Here is a 15,309-nt window from a genome sequence, read left to right on the forward strand (position 1 = left end):
ATGTGTGATTCAAGTGGCTGCTGCTGACTTTAGTTTTTGCTTTTTTTTGGCTTAGATTTTCCTGGCCGATTGTTTGGCATTTTTGGTTGAAGAAGTCGCAAACGCTGACAGACAGTGCCAGGGCCTCCTCAGTGAATAGTTTGTCCCGACCAGGAAGCCAGTTAACAACGCGCGCTCTCTCTCTCTCTCTCTTTCTCTCTCATTTAATAGTTTCTTGTTCTCGTTCTGTCTCTGTCTTGCTTTGTATAGGTCGGTTTTGTGTGTGTGTGCGTGACTTCATTGCTACTGCTGCTGCTGCTGCTGTTGGTGCTGGCATTGTCAACAATGCGGCCTAAAGTTCATACAATTCTGACACGCGGCGCGTTAAGCACGTGGCTATCCTCTAGTTAACTTGACAGACAGTCTGATAACAGAGACCAAGAGAGAGAAAGAGATAGTCAGACAGAGAGTGCGTCTAAGGCAAAAAGACGAAAGAAAAAGTGCAAGTGCCATTACGATTATTTATTTATTCATTTTTTTTTGTTTGCTCTTTTTTTTTTTCTGTTCACCTACGCCAAAAAGTGGCATTGTCCTTTTTGGGTTTTTGTTAAGTTTCAAGTGTTTATTCAACAGATTCAACTGCCATGAATTGTAAACTAAATGTGATAAACAAGTGGCCTATGAAAAGCTAATACACAGTGTGTCTTTATTTTTGTTTTGTTGTTGTTCAAGTGCAGAAATATGAAAAGTGTTTAAGCAAAAGAAAATGAAAGAAACGCCGCAACAATTAAATAACTCAAGTAAACAAAATTTCCCACTTTTGCATAAAGAAAACTTGAGAACATTGTGAGGAAAAGTATTAATAAAAGTCAATAAATTGTAGTGCAACATTTGGAATCCTTATAAGCTGGATCAAGTATTAAATTGGAATTTAAAAGGAAAAACCAAATAAAGGAGAGAAAACAATTTAACCATGAGCTCTCATAATGGCAATGGCAATGGAAATGGTTCCCATATGAACAACAATAATTTGAATAACAATAGCCATAATGAACGGCAGCAACAGACAGCGCCAGCAGCAGCAGCAACAGCAGCCACAACAGTTGCAGTTGCAACAGCAACAGCAGCAACAACAACCACAGCAATATCAGCATCAGCATCAGCTGGTGCTGAAGGTAATGGAAATGTGGCAAATGTGGTATCATTGCCACGTCCATCTACTGCCCCGGCACGCAGCAGCGGCAGCAGCAGCAGCAACAACAACAATTGCCACAGCAGCCACATGAGAAATATAAGCCATGCTAGTAATAACAATCAACAACAACAACAGGATAGTAATAAAACCACTTTATTGATGGTCAACACAAATCCATCAACATCAACCACAGGCACTGCAACAGCAACAACAACAACTGGATCAGGTCTGACTGTAGGAACAACAACGATCAGCAATAACAATCATGACTCTAGCAATACTTCCAACTACAATAATAATAATAACAATCATATCTATATAAATCCACATAGCTATGATAGTAGCACAACAGGATCTGTTAGCGGATCAACAGCCATAATGCTGCCACTTGCAACCGAATCGAGCAGACAAAACCAATCGCAATCACAGCAGCAACATCAACAACATCAAAATCAACATCAGCATCAACAACAACAGCAGCAACAACTAAACCTTGGTGCAATTAGCCATGCTGGCACCTCAACATCAACAACTCTGAGTACCCTAAATACATATCTTTTTCCGCTAGATGGCAGCAATAATAGTGCCAGCTGCGATTTGGATAGCAATTTTAGTCAAATGGTCGCCGGTGTGAACAATGGCAGCAGCAACAGTGAAATCGGTCGAGCCAGCGGAGGCAGCGGCGGCAACAATTCTCCCCATGCGGCAACAACAACAGCCGGCTTGGGTCTGGGCATGCAATTGGGATTGGGTTTCATCAATAAGCGACGCATTCGTCGATTATTCGGCGTGGGCGATGGAGCCGATAGTGATGGTCCCTATGCCTCAGCCTTGAGGCGCAGCAGTACACAATTGTTGCAATTCCACAAAAAGAAAGAGCAATTAGAGCAGCAGCAACGTATTGCCACAGTTGCATCGGCTAATGCGGCATTTTTAGAGAAGCGAGAGCTGCAACAGCAACAACAACGCCAGCAGCAGCAACAACAACTACAGCAGCATCAGCAACAACCAGGACAACATCAGCAACTTCAATTTAATCTCCTTCAATTGCAACCTGAGACAAAGAAGAAGAAAAAGCCACCTGGTCCACCGCCTCAAGTACGCCAGCAATCCTCACGCACCATGGATGATCCCCTGATGAATCGTCCAAGGAAGCAACAACCCAAAAAGAAGGAGAAGCAACCGCTACCCCTGTTCACCTCCTCTCTGGACCACGGAGGCTATGAGAAGTACCCAAAAAATACCAAAAACCAAGCACACAAAGTTACATTAATTAAATATTTCACGTGCCTTAATTAATTACTGCAAATATATAATATTAGCTATATATCATTTTCAATGCAATTTTTAATTTAATTTTTATGTAAATGAAAGAAAAAAAAAAAAAAAATACAAAACAAAACAGAACAATAAACCAAATATAAATTTGCTTCTTAAGCTTCTCTGGCTTTAATGGCTTTTACATGACTTTACTTAGCTAGTTTAATTCACTAAACACACACACACACACACATACACACATCTATATATAGATACATCTATTTGTTTGTTTAATTTTTCTTTTCTTTGGCTCTTCTGCTCATAAGATAAACAGTTGCTGGGGCCACAAATCTCTGGCGTTGAAAGTCAATGGCCTGAGAGTTGTTGGAGTTTTCGCATCGAAACGGAAGTACAGACGCGACGTCGCCAGAATATGTTTTTTTCTTGATTCATTTGGAATTTTCGTTCGTTTTTTTTTTTTCTTTCGTTTTTCATGATTTTTTTGGCACCGAAAATGCGTCGTCATTTGTGCGTCTAACTGGAGCCGTTATATGTCATCTACCCCGTCTCGGTGGCTCCCGACCGGCTTTTGTCATTTGAGTAAATAGGCAGCCACTGCCAATGCCTCTCACATTGCGTATACGACACTTTGTACAAAAGACAATATAGATATACCTACATACATACATATATACGTATTTAGTTTATCACTTGTTTCTTTTTTTTTTTGGGTTTGCATAGGGTCAGAAAGTTTAATTAGGGTTCACCACAATGTAAGCAATGAATTTTTGAGTCACTCGCATTTTGTTTACATATTTAAACTAACCTATACAAATGTACATATATATTAAGTTGATATACCTATAAATGCATATATACATATATATATATTCTGCTGCTTACATAACATCAAAAAATTGCAACTCTCATCATTTTAATCAAATTGAAAATTGTTGTGCTAAGCAATTTTTAATTAAAGTGAATACACACATAGACAGAATTCATATGGGTTAGAAATTGATTAAAGAGCTTAACCAGTGATTTGATGATTGTGTTATATTTAATCTTGTCTTACTGGGAACACTACCAAAGAAACTAAGTTTATATACCCTACACCTGATTGAGAAACTTGGATGTATATACATATATATATATATATATAATGTATTACATAAAATTTACATATATTAAATAATCGCTTTGTTATATTATTGTATTGTCATTTATGTAATGCATGGCAAAAAAAAAACGAAAACAGAAAAAAAGGCAAAAGATTTTGCTATAAAAATTGCTTTAATGACTTGCGTGTGGCTTTTGTGTTTTGTGTTTGTTTATACCTTTTACACACTTTTTCTCTCTTGCTCACTCTTTCGGTTGTTTTCGTTGTTTCTGTCTGAAAGAAAGCAACAACAATAACCAAAGCAAATCAAAATTGATGTCAATGCCAACAGCATTATAATGACAGGAAAAAAAAGAGGGTCGACTGAAGGAGGGATAAACAAAATGTACGAATGAAGTTCACTAACTACCTCAAACATTACTCTACAGTTTCTGTTAATTGGCAACCTTATACCTTCTCTTTCTCTCCTCCATTGTTGGTGTACCCCTCTCCACGCCCCCATCTATACATATAAAGCACGTGGGAGTCGACAAAAAAACACACAAAAAAAAAAAAACGAAATACACGCGACGCCATTTGATGCGACATATAGCCGCCATTTAAATTGCCCGGCAAAAAGCTAGCGACCTCGCCTAGTACACCCTGTACTACGACTTCTACTACTACTACTATTACCAGAGCTAATACACCCTATACTCGTACATAACTACAAAACAACACCCCAAGTCCCTTCTTGCATGGCTTTTGGCCTAATGTAGACCCGGAATGAGACATGTTGCCCTTGATTTGTGTGCACGGCATGTGGCGGCGTGTTGACTATTTGCATTGCATGTCCACATCGGGACATATATATACTGCTTATACATATACATATATCCCCATGTATATATGTATGTATGTCTAATAATTTCGTAACATGGCCTTTGTGGCGATCTTTGCTATGCGATAAGAGAGTACCTCGGAGAAAAAAAGCCACTCATTTGAAGTTGGTGGCCAACTCGCAACTTTATTTGCACTTTGCTCCAATGAAAAAGCGGGGGTGGTTCGGAGTGGAATTGGCCTTAGGGCTACTGTACTTCAAAGGCCTTTAAGGCGGTCATACTCACAGAGAAACTTATGCACTACTGGGTACATGCACACAGAGAGGAGTTTAAGCCATCTAAATTAGATTTCCAAGCTATATACTATAATATGTTTTTAAAAACAAAATGGTATACATAATATATGTAGGTAGTGAAAAATCAAATCATTGAGTTAAAACAAATTGTGCAACTTATATCGATCTCTTTGTTAATAACATGGATTTTCATAATGGATTTCAAGAATTTCTCAAGCCAGAAATGTTAATCTCTTCATATAATGCTTCTTGATAGCAATCAAAAAGGTGACTTAAATCACACTAACTAACCAATACTTAACTCTTTAGATCTAATCACGTCTATTATCTTGATCCTCCACTTATTAATTAATCGTTAATCTTTTAATATTCATTATTTTTCACAAAATTTCCAAACAAAAAGCTTATCAAAGCTAATTATGACTGGATATATATATATCAGATGTGGCACTGTCAAATTGCGGCAATTATTTAGTCTTGAATATTAAGGCCATGAAATAATTACTCAAAAAGTTTCTCTCTCAAACAATCTATTGTATCTTAGTTTTCCTTTTGGGGTAAAAGTAAGAATGTTTTTTTCTAGCAAAATATGTTTTTAAGACTAGGTTAAAATTTGATCTGATTAATATATATCTATTTCGTTTAGCCTTCAAAAACCATTATAGAAATATCTTTTATTGGATCTTTTTGCAGTTTAAGTAAATGGCAAAAGGTCTTAAGTTCTATGCATAAAAATTGAACATCGATTTGGATTAGATTTGACGTTGAAAGGGTGTTAACAATTCGTGGCTGGCTTTAACTAGTTTTCTTTTTTGTTTGTGTGGGCAAGTGCAAGTGGTTGAACATCTAGAGGTTGGTGAGTTTTTTGGTGGTGGTCGGACCATTGCCAAAATGATTTGCATAATTATATTTTTGTGTGTGTGCAGTTTTTGTTATTTTTTCTTTTTGGTTCCTTGATTTTTGTTCATTTGGCTCTTAGACGAAGCAATTATTAATTATACATAGTGGGATTTTACCACGCCCACTTATGTATGCCCCCGACAGTGTTTGTGCAAATTGAAAACAAGGAAAATGAATTTCCTTTAATTTTACTTCTATTTTTCCTCTTTCTCTCTTAAAATAAGCTTGGAAAGTTTTCACAATTTGCCAAACAAGCAAAGTGATATTGAATAATTTACCTCAATTGTTATGCCATTTGCTTGTTGTAGTTTGAACTTTAAAGTATTATCGATTTGGAAAAAGGAGTTTGATTTAGTTTTTGTGCTAAAAAGTTTAATGGGTGTGCAACAGCCGAAAGGTGCTTTCCACTTTCGCGTTTTTAATTCATTTTCCTTTGAGTTGCGGTTTGTGACTGCATCTCAATTAATTTCGTTTTCAAACCCTAAAAAGTATGCTATACAAATTGCAGTAACTTATGCCAACATTGGCACACACACACACACACGTGCGCGCATACATATGTATAAGCTAGCGTATGTTTAAATGTGGCAAAACTTTACCTCAAGTGCCTACCAATTAGCTAACTTCTCTTTAACCCTTTCCACCCGTTTCTTTTTTGTCAGAAGTAACCTTGAACTCGCCGGCAAGTCGAAGCACGAAATACAAACACATACTCACACACACACACACACACACAAACACATACACATGGACACACACAAATCGAAAACAGAAAAGTAAAGAATGAAAGTAAAAGCTGCACGTGCTCCTTGCTCTTGTTGTTGTTGTCGTTGTTGTTGCTGTTGCTGCTGGTGTTGCCGTTGCAGCTGCATGAATAATGCCTAATAGCGTCGCTTACCCCTCATTGCCGCCTGCCATATTCTTGGATGGGTGTGAAGGTCGTAATTTGCGGCGCCAAAATGCAGGCCGAAACGAAACTGAAATTGCATTAGAGCGAAACTTGATGAACTTTTCTGACGTCATAGTCAAAGTCGGAGACCCCATCACCTGGGCCTAGTTATCCTCCATCCATGCGACAGCACCTCTACCGCCGTCAGATTTCTCTTTGGCCTGGCCGCCGACTTTTTGCATTTATTTATTTTTTATTGGCCACTGCGACAAATTTATATTTTCTGCATTTTCTTCAATTTTTTTTTTTGGTTTTTGTCGTGGGGTTTTATTTTTATTTTATTTTTTTTTTTAGTAAAGAAATGTGGAAAGTTTACTTTTCAGCGAACGTCAGCAGCGATTGGGCGATTTGCGCCAATTTGTGTCGTTCATCTTTTTTGAGTTTATGGCTAAAGCCGCCCCAAACAAAGAATGAAAAACAATCACCCGACCTCAACTTATACTCATACTCAAACCCTGCAAATGCAACATTGACTTAAAAGTTGCTGTTGTCAATTTATTTACAATCATAAAGTTTTCAAAGAGACAAAATCACGCAAACAATTCGGCAAGTTCTTGTTGTTCGTCTTGCGGCCTGCTGTGTCTTTTATTGAGCTCAAAGTTAACATCATCAGTTTTTATATGGTCAGGGGTGGTGGCACTCATCTCTCTCTCTCTCTTTCCCTCTCGCTTGCTATCTATCTCTTTCTCTATATATGTATGTGTAACACACGCTTACTCTTACTCTCTTCTCTATCTTTGTATACATACCATAATATATGTCTTCTAAATTTGGGACAAATTCTTTGTATTCTTTAGACATGACTTTTAATTTTTTTCGCCATTCTTCTTTTTTGTTTTGTTTGTTCTTGTTGGTATTTTGCATGTTTGGCACCAAAATAAAAAAAAAGAGGAGAAAAAAATAAAAATTAAACAAATCAAAGATATAAAGAACAGTAAAGCCCAGTTAACTATGATTATATTGCAGTTTTTATACCCTTTCAATCCTTCATAACTCACTGCATATTAATGTCTTAGATCAACAAATTACATACACTTTTGTGTATATAAATTTCTGATAAACTATGTCATATATATATAAAATATATCGTTGCTCATCATGACAATCAAACTACTCACTTAAATGCATAGACTCTCTCTTTGAAGTGCATCAATTGTTATGGAAATGTAGAACAATTAGCCACTGTGGCGACTACAATATATTCTCTATCTTAGATGCTGCAAGTGCCAAGAAACAGCAGCTGAATTCTTTTTTGATCTATGGCTAAGTTTCATACAAATCAAATATAAAACTTTGTTTAGAGTTCTGATGAGATTGAGAATTAGTTTTTCGACTAAATCTATTATTTATCATTTCTATCAATTTCAGTTTCGTAAACTAGAGACAGTTAAATAATTTTTGGTTCTTGTGATATATATGTACTTAGAACTATTTTAAATGCTCTAACTAAAATGCATCAGAAGTAATTGCAGTTAGCTAATTAGGGTATAGAAACTTCGTGAGAGAAAATGTTGTTTATTCTTTTTTTCGTCTAATTTTTGTACTCAGTATAAATGACATTTTTGTCAAGCGCCTCGTATGACAAAGTGTCTCAGAAATACTCATATAAACACACACACACACACACATACATAGATACATAGTCCATATATGTATGTGGATGTATGTGTATGTCTGTATATATTCAAACATAGGCCTATTGGGCACTCAAGTGGCCGGAATTGTTGCTGTTGTTGCTGTTGTTGCTGGTGTCGCAGTTCAAACGCCAAATGGCAATGGCAGCAACAGCAGCAATAACAACAACAACAACAGTAAGAACCACAGCAATAAAGCTGGCGTCAACGTCAACTTTGTTGCTGCTATCTCCGTGCTGCTCTAGTCCTAGTCAAATGTCTTTGGTTGCTGTTGTTGCTGCTGTTGTTGCCGCCTTTCGCCAGTTGGATGCCCACAAAAGTGTCGTCTGCGTTGCACTTTGTTGTTGAAGTCAAAAAAAAAAAAAAAACCCAGCAAAATCGTTTTTTTTTTTTGTTTGAATTTTCTTTTCAATGTTGATGTTGTTGCTGGCATTGTCGCTGCTGCTGCCGCTGCTGTGGTGACAAACAATTTTTGTTGCTGGTGTCCCTTAGAGTGTGCTGCAGCTGCAGTTGCTGCTGTGTTTGTTATACGTACATACATATATATTTCTTTTTGGTTTTTTGATATTTTTTCGGCAGTCAGGCAAAACATTTTCGGTTCTGGGGTTTGTCGGTTTTGTCGGCTGATGGTCTGATGGCTGATGTTGCTGCCGTCGTCGTCATCGTCCACGTTGCCGTTGCCGTTGCAGTTGAACTCGGCGCGGAAAGCGGAAGCATTGCTCGCTCCTGTCTTGATGCGAAACTCCTCAAACCCAAAAAAAGTTTTCAATAATAGAAAAAAATAAAAAGGATATATTCTTTTCTTTTTGTTTGGTTTAATTTGGTGTGGTTCAATTCGCTTTGATTTGGCCTTAATACCAAAACGATCTTGCATAGATCAAATAGTGAATTGTTTTCAGTGCGTCAGTGTGAGTGTGAGCGTCAGTGTGTTTGTACGAGTGCCGATATATGTGAAAAAGAATGGAATCTAGCCAAGTGCTAGATTCTCGATGGGCCGTGATTTTTTGGCTTTTGCCCGATCTCCTTAATTTTTTTTCTTGTGCTTTTCACCAAGTTAAATCAATTCTGTTAATGTGAGAGAAGTGAATGTTTTTGTGTGTGTGTGTGTGTGGAAAGAAATGGTAAAGGAATAGCCCCGGCAGCACCAATCAAACAACAACACCAACACGATAGCAGCAACAGCAACAACAACTGCAATAACAGCAGTCGTTACTCCAGGATGTTCATCTACCATGCCATCAAGGATGAGCTGGAGAAAATGTAAATATCTAGATGCATATGAGCGAAAATTTAATTTCTTGATTGATTTTCCAGCCTTCAAGGCTTTTCCTCTTTTTTTCTTTTCTTTTTTTTTTGCTTTCTTGTTTGTTTCTTTTGTCTTCACTCATTCTCTTGTTCGCTCATACCGTTTTTCCTGCTTTCTGGTCTAAATAAAATTAAAAAATTACAAATTTATGGCTAGCAGTTAAATTATGCAGATATATTGTTGTCTCTTTTCTTTAGATAGATACTATTTGATTTTGGTGGAAAATCAATTGATAGTAGAATAGAATAAGTTAGGACCAAATATTAAAGTATACACATATGTATGGTCTTTTTTTCTCTCTCTCTCTCTCTATATATATATATATATATATATATATATGTATGTATATATACATGTTGTATATATGTATATAGATACTATTTGTGTGTGTGTGTGTATGGACAACCACTTCTTGTGCTAAATACTCTTCTCAATTGACTTTGCTGGTTGAGTGTGTGTCTGGTTTTATTTCATTTTTCTGTTTTGGCTGGTCTACTGTGTAGCTAAAAATATATTTCAGTAGTCCGTTTGCATACCCACCATTTAAAACTTACAAAAGGGTATAACGGGTATTAATGAAAAGCAAATATGTATATATGTTTATATATCACATACCAAATGTGTATTGATATAACTTCAGATTTGCTATGTAAAGCCTCGTAGTAGATATGCATACTCAAATTCCCATTACAGGATATTAAAAAGCCGACACCTTTTCTTTTATATTTCGAATTTATTTTTTTTTTGTACCTACAAGTAAATTTAACAACTGGAACAACAACAACAGTTGTAACATGAAACTCAAAATAAAAAGGGAACCTGTACGCGTTTATATGTATGTGTGCATGGCAAGGGGTAGGCATTATCTGTGAGTTGTGATGGTGTAAAAATATAAACATTTTGAACAAACAGGGCGGGAAATATGCAAACAACAAGCCATGGAAGTATTATTGCTGTTTTCCGAACTTGATAAAAAACTTTTAATACTTTAAAATGTTAGAAATTGTTGACTACTTGTTTAAGCTTTAAATTAAGCACAAGTTTATCTTTTGGAACAAAACAAAGAGTCTGAACAGTCGTTTAATCAACAGACTGGCAAGTCTAAGTTGTAATGCCATAACACCTGAGCAGGGCTAAATCTAGTTGAGAATTACAGCTTAATGAAGCAAAAAATAGGGGCAGAAAGTTCTAACACCTTTTGAACTGAAAAACACAATTTGAGAATAAATTACTTATAATCTGTATTTTCTACCGACTTTTAGACTAGAATATCTTATTCTAGTAATGCCAAGTCGATCGTTTATTGTTATTTGAGGTGTGTTTCGATTTGAAAGTATTAAGCGCGTTTATGCTTTTATAGAGAATACCTTTTAATAGTCAGTATTGGTTAGATTTTGCCACTTGAACTTGTCTAATCGAACCCATACATTCAGTTGGGAAATGACTATAAGGGAGAAAGAAATGCAATGCTCGAAAACTTTGTGCAATCGTAATTCTCACGAATTTTTATTGACCTATTCTGAGTTTAGTCGTTTTGTTCTTCTTTGGTTATCAAAAAGCTTGAACCATTAGGAAAAACCTTTGCGTGCTTCTACTTGTTGTTGTTATTGGTTGTCTATTGTGGCGGATTTTGTTCCTGTTTTTGTTTTTTATTTTTGTTTTCCTTGCTGTTTGTTGGCCTTGTGTTTGTTGTGTTTGTCTGTGGCACTTGGCGCTTTTTGTCTCTTGGCTGGGCGTCGTTGCCTTGCACCTTTTTAGCTCTTAGGCTTTGGTTGGCCTGGCACCTTAAGCCAGGTGGCTTAAGCTAAATGCATGTAAAAAGTGTCTATATATACATATATATATATATATATATATATATATTTGTTTATATATGTATAAATGCACATATACAGTGGTATGTCTGAAATGTGGAACAAATGTCTATAATTATAACGTGTCTATGTGTTTGTTTGTGTGAATTGTGTAACCATTAGAAGTCTTAGACAATAAAAGTAAAAGTAAAAGTAGCAGAAAGTCAAAAACTTACTTTGCCTTTTTCTTAGGGTTGATGACAGCGTGAAAATTGTGTGAATGTAGTGATGAGGGGCAAAACGAGGGGCTTGGGGGGCGGAGTGCGGGCGAGGGCGGTAAGTGTTGGGTGGTGTAATAGGTGCCGTTTAAGAGGCGTTTAACATTTTTGCCATTTCCATTCTCATTTTCATTTTGCTTTTTGCAATTGCAATTGCATTTCATTCCTTTTCGCCAATTTTACCAGTTTTAGTAATCAATTTTTGTTGTTTTTGCTCTTTATCGATATGTTTATGTGAGTGTTTGTGTGCGTGTGTATGTGATAGCTTGTGCTTGTGTGAGTGTGTGGGTTTATTGCGACTAAAATGGTGCAAAATGTTGTAGGAACTTGGCCAGTTGCATAAACGTTGGCACTAGTAGCGGAACGTCTGGAGAAAGTAATATGAAAATTTAATTAAAAGAAAGTAAAGAAAAGTTTAAAACCAACCCGCAAAAAGTGAAAATGTGTAGAAAATCAAGTGACAACAAATTAAGGGATAAAATGCTAAGTGAAATAAGTCGAAAAGGAAAAGGAAATGTGTCAAAAAAGGGGAATACATATTACACATTCGCATTTACGCATACATAAACACACACACATGCTCTAAATGTGTGTGTGTGTGTCTGTCGGTGTCTATATATACACTCACACACATGTGGACGAAAACTGAAATTGAAACGGTTAACTTATGTTTTGGTCCATCATCAACAATGGAATGCCATCTCTCTTTTGTATATTGCCTGTCTGCTCTAGCTCGTTAATGTTGTCTAACTTTCTCTGTCGTTTTCACTCCGTTATTACGCTTATTTCACTCTCTTGCTGCTCTCACTCTTCATGTTTCTTATTCTCCAATTTACTCTCTCTCTCTTTGCTAAAGCATCCAACGACAAAATGCGAGAGAGATGAAACGAATTGGAAATGTGTGAAACACTTAAATACTAGAACTTAACTTTTACTTTAGCTACATAGCTCAACTTGGGTCTAGAATACATATGTATACTCTTCCATATACCTATATACATTAAGTTGAACCCACAACAAATTAACTTTGAAATTAACCTTTATATGCTAAGTTAAATAACTTTGGTTAACTGAAATGAAAACCATAGATTAAAACTATTAATGGAAAAATTGGTATAAAGTATTTAATTTTTACTTCATTACCTTGCTGGTTCAATTAATGCAGAAATCTGATCTGAAACAAATGACATACTTATGTACATATGTAGTATAAATGCTCATAGATTATCATTTTAATATTCCTAGATTTTTATCAATGACCTGTGTGACCTTCTTTTGTGTACAACATGGTGAATACATTAGAAAATACTTAAATCTACCGAAGAGCAAGAAAAACACTAATTGCTTTTGATATTAATGTGAACATTCAGGTTTATTGAACTATATCTGAGCTATAGTCTATATACTTTTGGGAATACCCGTTTTAAAAGTTTTCTTATTTTTAAAGAATATACACTTTTTGATTTTTTCAAAATTTGTTGCTTTTTGGGCTACCATATAATAAGGTTTTGAGACTTGCGTTGAGTTTATTTTTATTCCTTTAAAAAACTAAATAAATATAATACATATGATATGCTTATTTCCACTACCCAAATGTTTTCAGGATTAAGTTGAATCTTCGATTGTCGAATCGCTCTTGAATTGAGCATTGTTTTCCTAGAAGGGAAATAATTGGTGTTCGACAAATTGATTTAGAGTTTAAAGGGACAACAGGTCGGATGAATCCCTATCTATTTTCTCTTTGTGAAAGTAATTTTGAATGTCAAACTTAGCTGCAATCTGAATGTTTGTCTTCTGTTAAATAAACCATGCGTGTTTTAACATATTTACTTAAAAACTTGGTGCATTAGTGAGTGAAGATTATGTACATTGGCATGTACCTAGACTTCATGTGTAGACACTTTACTACGGTTGACCCTTGGTTGAGCATTAATTTCCTCCATCCACCCGCCAGTCACCACATGTCACATGCCACACGCTTCGCCGCTGTTTTCCTTATTTTGACGTTTCGTTTCGCTGGCTCTTTGGGGCACATACATACATGCCTTTCTATCTATCTCTCTCTCTCTCTCTCTCTCTCTCTTTAAATTTGTATTCTCTTTGCCTCCATCTGTGTTATTCCACATGCTCTCTTTCATCTTGCCAGCAGCAGCAGCAGCAGCAGCAGCGGTAGCATGGTTTTCAGTGTGTCAGTGTTACACATAAATGGTAAAGCCGGCTAAATACGATGATTGCCGAAGCCATCTCGGTCGTCCAATGCTTCCCTGCACCGGTCAGCCCCTCTTCCAGTTTGCTCTCCATCCAGCGAAAAAAAGAAACATAACGAGAAACGTTTTGGTAAATGAAACATGCTGCCTACTTTTTGGTGCTGGTGCTGCTGCTGCTGCTGCATTTACAAAGCTCGTTGAGCGGCATTTTTCCGTCTTTCTTTCTTTCTTCTGCGTTACGTAGACAACGAAATGAAATGTGCGAGGAAAGTAAAAAAATAAACCAAAATAATCAGAGAAATCCAACGTTTAAAAATCTACAAAAATTCAGTTAACTAATTCTTTGTGTGTGTGAGTGTGTATGTGTACATACATGTATTGTAATGTGTCGGCAAAGTGTAAACAAAAACATTTTTTTTAATTTGTCGTTTGGCGCATGTCTAATTCTAAAAAAAAATACGGTCAAATGAAAGGAAACAATTTCGGAATGCCAAGGCAATGACAATATCTATAGCAGCTGTGCTTTCTCTATGTGTGTGTGTGTATTGTGTGTGTGTTTGTTTGAGTGTGTATGTCTGTCAGTTTAACTATTCTCTAGAGAATTTCGCACGACGCCAGCTTGACCCAAGTTGTATGCGTAATAGTTACATAGTTCTCGTAATGAATTAGACGAGCTAAACAAATGAAAATGTTGAATTAATTAATTGCCATTTGAGGTCATCAGTTAAGCAAAAGGCGCCAACTTGGTCGGAAGTCACACAAGTCGTTTGTGGTTTTCGGTTTCCTTTTTTTTTTTAATTTTTTTTTGTTGGTTCACTCTGGGTGAAAAATGAAAAAAAAAAAACGAATAACCAAACAGCTGATGGAAATAAAATAACAGCTGTATATATGTATATAATGTATACTATAAATAAGTGCATTTGTGTTTGTGTATATAAATCTCTAAATGAAATATTTGCCTCCATTTGCATCCACCTTAAAGACGACCTTGGTTGGAGGAGAAGAGCAACGGATGGCAAAGAAAGCGCACAAAGAGAAAGCAAGCGAGTCAGAGAAATGAAAAGCAAGAAAAAGAGAGAGAAAGAGACACACTGAGAACGTATAAATGAGAGAAAGAGAGAGAGAGAAAGATAATGTGCGAAACAAATTGGCAAATGAAACACTAATAAACCAAACTACATATCTATAAATATGTATTTATAACAAATGACTTCAAATTACAACATGCTCACTTGCCCAAATAAATAGGCAATGTTTTTTTTTCAAACAAATTTTTTTGTCTGGATAACAAAGGAAAAATTGTGGAAAAAAAACTGCTGCAATTATAATAATGCAACATGTGTTTACACACATGCATACGCCCACAGACTCCCTTTTTCACACACACACACACACACACACACACACACACTTTAATACATATACATATATATGTATGCATATGTACTTACATTCAATAAGCCGCAAAGAGCAGCAACAGTAAACAACAACAATCGACATGTAACTGCAAAATTTGAAAAACACTGCACACGAATTGAAACAATTCAACCAAGTTGATGACCACTTTAAAC

At 36.1% G+C, this 15,309-nt stretch overlaps 2 protein-coding genes across 2 annotated transcripts in view; both read left to right on the forward strand.

Moving 5' to 3' along the window:
• Positions 1–15,309, forward strand: part of LOC6652939 (potassium voltage-gated channel protein Shaker) — a 118,352-nt gene that overhangs the window by 40,188 nt on the left and 62,855 nt on the right. The window lies entirely within an intron of this gene.
• On the forward strand, positions 995–2,473 carry LOC6652938 (uncharacterized protein DDB_G0283357). Its single transcript, XM_047011488.1, has 2 exons — positions 995–1,068; positions 1,216–2,473. Exons 1-2 carry the CDS (start codon positions 995–997, stop codon positions 2,471–2,473), a joined length of 1,332 nt encoding a protein of 443 aa, XP_046867444.1.

This window comes from Drosophila willistoni, assembly GCF_018902025.1.
Source record: "Drosophila willistoni isolate 14030-0811.24 chromosome XL unlocalized genomic scaffold, UCI_dwil_1.1 Seg142, whole genome shotgun sequence".
Classification (NCBI taxonomy): domain Eukaryota; kingdom Metazoa; phylum Arthropoda; class Insecta; order Diptera; family Drosophilidae; genus Drosophila; species Drosophila willistoni.